This window comes from Vollenhovia emeryi, unplaced genomic scaffold, assembly GCF_000949405.1.
Source record: "Vollenhovia emeryi isolate VEMERY1.0 unplaced genomic scaffold, V.emery_V1.0 DF939303.1, whole genome shotgun sequence".
Classification (NCBI taxonomy): domain Eukaryota; kingdom Metazoa; phylum Arthropoda; class Insecta; order Hymenoptera; family Formicidae; genus Vollenhovia; species Vollenhovia emeryi.
Window position 1 is genome coordinate 186,773 of NW_011967063.1, and position 8,033 is coordinate 194,805.

The 8,033-nt window shown below is 41.8% G+C and overlaps 1 protein-coding gene across 2 annotated transcripts; it reads right to left on the bottom strand.

Annotated features, from left to right (window-relative positions):
• Positions 1-432: 432 nt before the first annotated feature.
• LOC105558949 lies at positions 433-7,000 on the bottom strand. 2 transcript variants are annotated; one of them, XM_012006918.1, is made up of 3 exons: positions 6,209-7,000; positions 4,420-4,541; positions 433-2,426 (listed from the first exon to the last, which is right to left on the bottom strand). In XM_012006918.1, the coding sequence occupies exons 1-3, from the start codon at positions 6,209-6,211 to the stop codon at positions 2,237-2,239; spliced, it is 315 nt and encodes a 104-aa protein (XP_011862308.1). In that variant the 5' UTR covers positions 6,212-7,000; the 3' UTR covers positions 433-2,236. The 2 variants fall into 2 exon arrangements, with proteins under 2 accessions (XP_011862308.1, XP_011862307.1); XM_012006917.1 differs by lacking the exon at positions 6,209-7,000 and adding an exon at positions 5,908-6,190.
• Between the last annotated feature and the right edge of the window lie 1,033 nt (positions 7,001-8,033).

Sequence of the window (8,033 nt, forward strand, 5' to 3'; positions counted from 1 at the left end):
AGCATCGTTACCGATCATCTGCTGCCGAGCAGAAAGTATCAATCTATCGATATCAAAATTTTCTCTCTTAGGCCCGTATTCTGGCTCCTCTTTTGTCGATAAAAGCGCCTCTAAAAGTGGCTTGCAACTAATCAGAAGGCTTATTAGCCACTTTTAGAGGCGCTTCTGTTGACAAAAGAGAGCTAAGAATACGGGCCTTAGTCTCCCGAAATTTTAAATGCTATTGGAACACTTGTTGCGTTGGATTGAAACCTGATTGTAGCTGTAATATTTGTGTGACGATCGTAAAGTTGAATTAAGACTTGCAGGAATTTCATAGCGTTTTTTAAATACTTTACTAAATATCGCGATATAAATCAATTTGTAGTCTTTTCTGGCCGGGTAGTGGTAAGGTTCGTCTCTTTCTTTCTTAAATAATAAAGTACACATATATTTTAATCATACAGTATGGCAAAAATATATATTGAAATTAATATACACCCTAATAAATGATACACAACACGGAAGTGTGTGTTCGACAGGTATACTGGAAAATAATCAATTATGATTACATTACGTACTAGCGTGTACATGTAACCGTTTCGTAGATAAAACATCTGTTTCTGTTCAGGATTTTAATTAAATTAATAATTTAATTGGTTCAGACTTCGTTAAGCTTAATTTACTCAGGAGCGCTAGTTTTATATTTACTTGATCTACTATTATGCTTTAAATAAATATCAGATGTAAGTGTTAAGCTAAATATTCTCAGTTACTATGAACACTAACTCAAATCCTAGGCTAAAGTGCTAATTTTATTTACGTCTCACAGGCAATTAATTATTTTCCAGTTTACGTGATGTATTTATTAATTTGGCATGGTCACATCATCGCATCTTTGGTATTGTATATTATTTCAATTGCATCATGGTCTATGTATACATCGACTGTATTCTCACAGATAATTATGGGATCTATGAAAAAGTATTGAATCGACTAGTATATTTCACAAAGCCTAGCATTACCGCCCTCCCGTTTGTTGTTGAAAAATATCGCGCGTTTTAAATGCATAAGGGGTTATGCATCTCGAATTTTTCCCAGTCTTGCAGAAAGAAATGCGATTACTTCGGAGCACCGTGTATATTTTCTCTGCGGCGTGAAACGCGCGCGGAGACATCTGAACGTTCCCGGGCGAGCTCTCAGCATTATAGGCGAATGGAGTGGCCGATAAAACAGACAGCGATGAAAACGCAGCCTTAATAATACAAGGGCCGTTTAAAAAGTTCTCAGGATGAAGTACATACAAGTGGCACTCGCGCAAGACATCATACATCATTAAATGGAAAACTCCAATCTTTCTATGAACAACACGTAAAGTTCCAACTCGTCCCAGAAAATAGTTCATTTTTGTATAGATCTTTGAACGAGCACATCTACGTGATGAAATCTCGCGAGAAAGGACCTATTTAAGAGTTTATTTTGCATATCAGTATATCTTTTGCCGATAAGCCCTTCTTCACAAAATACTTGGCTCAGTATGCGCTGTAGAGTTTTTTTTAAGGCGGATATGCTTGTTCAAAGACCTAAAAAAACTGCACTATTTTGTGGAACGAGTTTGCTCAATTTTACAAGTGTTCATCGAAAGGTTGGAACTTCCCATTTAACATTCGTCGCGCGAATACCATTTGTACTTTATTCCGAAGCCTCTTCGGATGGCCCTCGTAATATGTATATGAAAAACAAATGATCTAATTCTCGAGTCACCTCGCCGTTTCTATATTGTTCTTCGAAATGTCTACTAATCTTCATTTCAATAATTTCAATGATACTTGACGGCGTTACACAGAAATCGAAGTTAACGCAATTGAAAATTGTCTCTGATAAAGTGGCACTTTGATTTTTCTCAATGTTTAATCAAACATTACACATCGATCGAACTCTGTGAGATTTTAAACGTTATTTCACGCCGCAGCGAAAGGCTGTGAAAATATTCGATACTCGGGCGACATATACATGTAATATCTGCATGAAGTCAATAAGAAAAACTAATCTTGGACGCTGCATCGTATACATTGCGCAATACGCTACACAGAGAAATATTATACATCAAGGAGTAAACAATACTATTAATAATAATGGACTTTCTAGCTAATAAATTAAACTCAATATCTTACATTGTCTACTTGACTTAACGATTGATTAATTGGCTCAGGTAAACTGCGCTACGAGATCGATCATCTCAGATTCGAATTTTCGGTCAGAATTTCGACCGTGCCTCATGATAAGTTCCGTAAGGGATTTTGTTCTTGCCGAAATCCTCGTCGAAGTTGTCGGCCCCGCTGTACATGGAGAAGCCACGACGAGAGAGCAGTTCGCCAGGCACGATCGTGGGATTGGTGTAACAAAAGTCCGCCATCATACTCGACTGCCTGTTTAGTTGGTTCGACCTAAATCAATTTTCAGTTTCAATCGCGATCGAATCATTACCAGATACGGAGAGGACTGAGAGGATTGAGAGGATTCACTGGAGACGATTATTTCAACACGCAGCGGAATTTAAATCGATCAACTTTCGGTTTCAATCTCGATCGAATCATTACTAGATTCGGAAAGGAATGAGAGGATTCGCTGGAGGTGATTATTTCAACACGCAGCGGAATTCAAATCGATCGCCGATTACAAGGAGGATTACAATGAGGAAACGGACGTTGCGCAAAGGAAATAATGATTATTGACATTAGTAATGAGACTGAAGAAATTGCAAAACGAAACTTGGGCCAAAGACAAGTTCCTTCAAGCTTCGTGTCGGAAATAATTCGAGAGGAGACCCAGAGATATTTTCAAAAAAATTGCAGAAGGATAAAGAATGAAGATGACGATGAAGATGAAGAAACAACAAAGAAGATCATTCTCTACTTCAGAAGATTGCTTGACCATGTCTGGCAAATTTTTATGTTCAAACTTACGACGTTCCGACCATTGTTTTTGGTCTTCTTCAAGCGATAGTTGTGTCAGTGAATCCGTATGGTAAATCAAAAGGAGCTGATCTTAACTTCACTAACTGGTTCGTCATGTTCCGTCGTTCGTGAAACTAAGATCCGCACCTTTTGATTCACCATACGGATTTACTGACACAACTGTCACTTGAAAAGGACCACAAAACAATGGTCAGAACATTGTGAGTTTGAACATAAAAATTTGCCAGACATGGTCAAGCAATCTTCTGAAGTTTTTTAATTACTTCTGGCGACTTATAAGATTTCCTCCGTCAATAATTCTCTACGTTGCAAAAGGCGCTATCGCAATTTATCCTCACGTATATCAATCGGGATAGAACCAACGCGAAAAATTACGATCGAAATGCATTTTTGCATTAGATATGCGCTAACAAACCGGAAATCGCTAATTAAAGTAACATTTTTTTTAATAATCATCTCTACTCTTCTTGGATGAGATAAGTGAGAGAATAGCGGCAATAAAGATACGCTATCAAACGATTTCGTCGGCTGCGTGACTCACAAAAGAAACATGCGTATTTTCATTCTTGCGGTAAATGCGAAAATGTCTAACTGCCTCCGTTGCAGATATGCGCCGGGCACATTTTTTCTACTTTCCTTTCGCCGCGCAGGTGCACCGCTAAGTGAAGCAATCAAATAATCACGGCAAACTATCGGTCCGTTGCGCGTAATATTCGATAATCGAATGTTACAACGGCACTCATAAATGTACAGCTAATTAAAGCACTTTTCAATGCACAAGTTTTACATCTTGCGAACAAACGGCCTGGAATTTTCACCCGATCTATCGATTACCTGGATTTCACTCAATTATATATCGTAAAGAAGAATTGTGTGGTGAGGAGAAAGGGTTTTTTTCTTTATTAATCAACCGCGATGAAATTTCACACATTGGAAACCACGCATCGACATTTGCGTTTTTACAACCAGCATTGGCCCTTTCGCCTCACCACACAACTTTTGTTTGTTTGAAGCCGTCACTACTCATCGCTTATGTAAAGAATGCTAGAAATGCAAAAATGTGTAAGAATCAAAAGAGGAACGTTTATTTTACGAAGACGTTCCACGATGCTGAAGCTCTTAAAACCGGATGTTTCGCGTGCATATACCTGGTGAAATACGTCGCCGACGATTCGCGATCGGACAGTAATGTGTATTTAGCTACGGCACGATTCAACCACGTAGAAATTTTAAGTTACGACGCGTTACGACGCACGTGATCTTCGACCGTACGCACTTTTGCGCAATAAAAAGTACACGCTTGTCGTCGACGGATTGTGGGTTTGTTGATTAACGTTTACGGTCGACGACAATTCAGCATGATTGATATTTGCTAAATATTTAATGTCATTTGTGGATTACGCAACCGAAACCTTCGATCGTCGCCCCAATTGCCGGTTGACAAAGAGGCTGTGTTACTCACCCGTCCTCGGCTAATCGATTTACTTTCACGAATAGCACGATCACCAAAATGAAAAGTACGATAAGCGCGCCGACGGTGATACCGCATGCAATGTAAAAATGTAGCGTCAAGTCGTCGAGTCCCTAAAAAGAAGAGTTCAGAGTCACTTTTCCCCTAAAGAGAATAAAAATTACATCCAAAATCAGAAGCAAAGATCGTCCGCTAATGTGGGGCCGAGGCGCAAAGGATTCCTTTTCAATTCCCGAATTATGAAATGAATGAATACTTTTACCATTCCATTTCCGTTTTAAAAATATTCTTGAGAATTCCGCAAGAATTCGCTTCTATGTCACCAATTCTGAACCCCTTCTCGGATACAAAAGGAATTTTTTGCGTTCGCAACAACTTTAATTTATTTCCATGAGAGATCGACATGTATACTGCTAATCCTCTTTCAACTACCGAAAAGGAATTCTTTTGAATTTATTTTGAACAGATCACGCTATTTCACGTAGAATTTAAAAAAGTGCATAACGATCCCCCGTGCCATTTGTGTGGACAGATGGTCGTGTGGAAAATCTACTTATTCGTCTATCTGGCACAGCGATAAAAAAAGTCGTGCCTCGCGATTTCGACGATACGCGCGTTAATCAAAGTGACGAAACGAAAGTTTCAAGTAACAAGGTTGTCGGAAACGAGAGTGCAAGATTGTGGATGGAATTTCTGCCGTGCGCGCAGTCGATATCCGCTTCCTCGAGGTTTCGTAAACAGCAATTATTATTCCAACGATCAGTGATTGCTAACACAGTCGCAGGGACGGCCGGATTAACGGGCTTTATTTACTCGAATCACTATTGCGACGCTATCGTATCTCTAATCGGAATTTATCTCGTGGATCTCTATTTCGTGCGTTTCACCGGGCTCGTTCGCGCCAATCCGACTTTGCGTGTAAATACACAGGCTGCATCTGGATAATAACGAGGTCTGCGGACGGACGTGATCAATTACGATACGAGATCTGCCGCGACCCATAAGTATCTCTCGTACTTTGTTCGCGGGAACAAAAAAGCGAAGTAGTAACGTAAGACATTCGCGATCGTCGAGTATCGCGAGTCTTGGACATTTTTCTCGTTCAACTGCGTATTTAAAATTTATAGTACGTATAAACATTCCTGTCATTCTTTACGAGCCTAATCAAGTTATGAGCCGTTAAAGGAATATTTGTTCGTTGATATGGAATTATCAGATAGCCCCGTTCAAGATAATGTGGCAATTATATGCGTTCCAGTTGCAATGAAATTCGGAAAAGTAGGCTGTCGTTTATATTTCTTTATTATTTACGGGGAAATGTGTGTTAAATGTAGACACGCCACACGTTTCCAAATCGGAAGCACATTCTTGCAAATATTCGAAAAGCTTGCACCCACGTGTTACTTGTTAAATGTGCCCTAGATAATTTTGTTTTGTCAGCACAGACCTGGTTCACGACCACCAAAGGTGGAAACTTACCGTGGCTAAGGATACGCCGAAGAATATCAACTTCGCCATGAGGACTCACGCGGGCGACAAAACTATTTTATTGTCACTCGAAGAACCGACAAAGGGACTGACTTGTGCACCGTTTACGACACTCGAGCGAAACACGGACTTGGAATTTTGCCGGAAAAAGAGGAACGGGAAACACGCGCGCGATGCCTCGAGCGTACTCGCGGGAACGATTTGTGGTCAGGGAACGTACGATCGACCTCGGAGGTCACTCGACAGACAGGTAAACACACGAAAGTGGGGGAGAAACTACCGTGTTACTTACCATCGTGAATGAATCAACCAGCCGAATTCGAGAACGCCGGTCTTGTCATACCTCGCTCGCGACGTCGTCTACGTGAGACGTCGGCGTTTTCTCAAGATATCAAGATATCAGCGCGTTATCACGATCTCCTTGCGTATCTACGGAGCAGTGACGACATTGTGGATTCCACGGAGCAGGTGGATCTCGGATCGGGCTCCTCCGACGCGCGAGAAAGATCGAGGGCAACTTGCGAGATCCGCGGGAGGATCCAGCGCTAGCAATCGCCAATCAACGCGACAGTGCTGATGAGCGGAATCGCGATGGGGATACCAGTAAAAGAGGGAGGAAAGGAAACGACAGAAAGGAGAAGATGAATGGGGGATCATCGACGGTGCGATTCCCGGACCGATTCTCCGTGCGTCAAGTTCTCCCGATTGCGAGTGGACGGTCCGGCGATCTTCGTGCGACAGGTGCGGCACGACCGATGCTAGTTAAACGAGAACTAAGCGAAACCGCAGCGAGTGAGGCGAGGCGAGGCGAGGCGAGGCGAAGCAGTCGCCAGCTAAGCAACGCCGAATGCTGATAAACCCCTTCCAGCGATCGCGGGCGTGTGTACACACGTGTGCCCTGTCTCTCCGCAGGGGCATCGCGCCGGCCTCCTCCGCGCTCTCACCCACGGAGACGCGTCGTGGTGTCCTGCACCTGGGCAGGAATGCCCGGTTGCGTAACGCGTCGATAATTCCTCGCTCGTTCGCCAGACATCGATAATTCCGATAGCTAACGCTTCGCTCGGATCCGCGCACCGGCAACGAAATGCCGCGATCTTTGCGAGCGAAGGACCCCAAAATAGCACAGAGAGTCCAGTGAGGAGTCTCTTGGAAGTCCTCAATTATGAAATGAATCCTTTTTTTCCCATTTCGGTTCTAAAAACAATCGTTTTCTTTTATGTCATCGGCTCTTTTTGGATATCAAAGAATTTTCTTAGTTCGTTTTGTATAGTTTATGCTAAAAAGTGAATTCTTTATCGGGTATCATTTAATAATGTTGAGGTATCGTAAGCTTTCAATCGGGAATTTTTCAAGACTCTTGAACTGGTTATTGATTTTTGTTTCCTAATCACTCAAGTACCGGGCCGGGTCTCGCAAGTACTGATATCACTGAACGGTTTTTTTCCTCCAAAGGCATTAATAAAGAACCAGTATCGCGAGAGGCAATAGAGATAAATGGCGATAAATCAATAGAGCAACAGGTTGCAGGATGCGAGTTTTGTGAAAAAATAGGAGTGATTCGCTTTAAGGCATACAAGAAGTAGTCAGTTAAATATAGAGACGAGAGCATGAAAAACACGCTTCGCTTGCGACATTTATTAACACTCACACGTTAAATAGTTTTGCTATATATTATTGATTACAAAATTATGTTCCCGCGGACGGTGAGGATACTTCAAAGTACGCGAGTACTGGCGGGTTAGTCAGCGCCACACTATGCGCGATTCGTGATTCGCAGAAATTCGTTGGACATTCGTTATTACTTACCACACTATTCGCAGTTTATCATTCGTAATTTGTTATTTGTCCTTTCGTTCGTGTTAACTTGGACAACTTTTAATATTTACCTATTATCACAGGACTTGTATCATAATTCTACAATTAGTCAAGTTTCAATATTAGTTAAAAAACCGCTCGACTAGCGAGTCACTGCGAATCGACGAATTTTTCCTCCACACTATTCGCGAATATACGAATCGCGCAGTGTGGCGCTAGCTTAAGAAGTGTATATATATGGCGTATCGAACGTGCAGGCACAGAAAACAAACGCACGTGGGATTCGTCCGTAAACCACGCGC

Excerpts from the sequence above, each read along its gene's own strand:
- LOC105558949 (XM_012006917.1), bottom strand. The coding sequence starts at position 5,946 with ATGGCGAAGTTGATATTCTTCGGCGTATCCTTAGCCACG. Across the intron at positions 4,542-5,907 it reads TCGGCGTATCCTTAGCCACG|GGACTCGACGACTTGACGCT; the intron begins GTAAGTTTCCAC and ends TCTTCTTTTTAG. Across the intron at positions 2,427-4,419 it reads AATCGATTAGCCGAGGACGG|GTCGAACCAACTAAACAGGC; the intron begins GTGAGTAACACA and ends AAATTGATTTAG.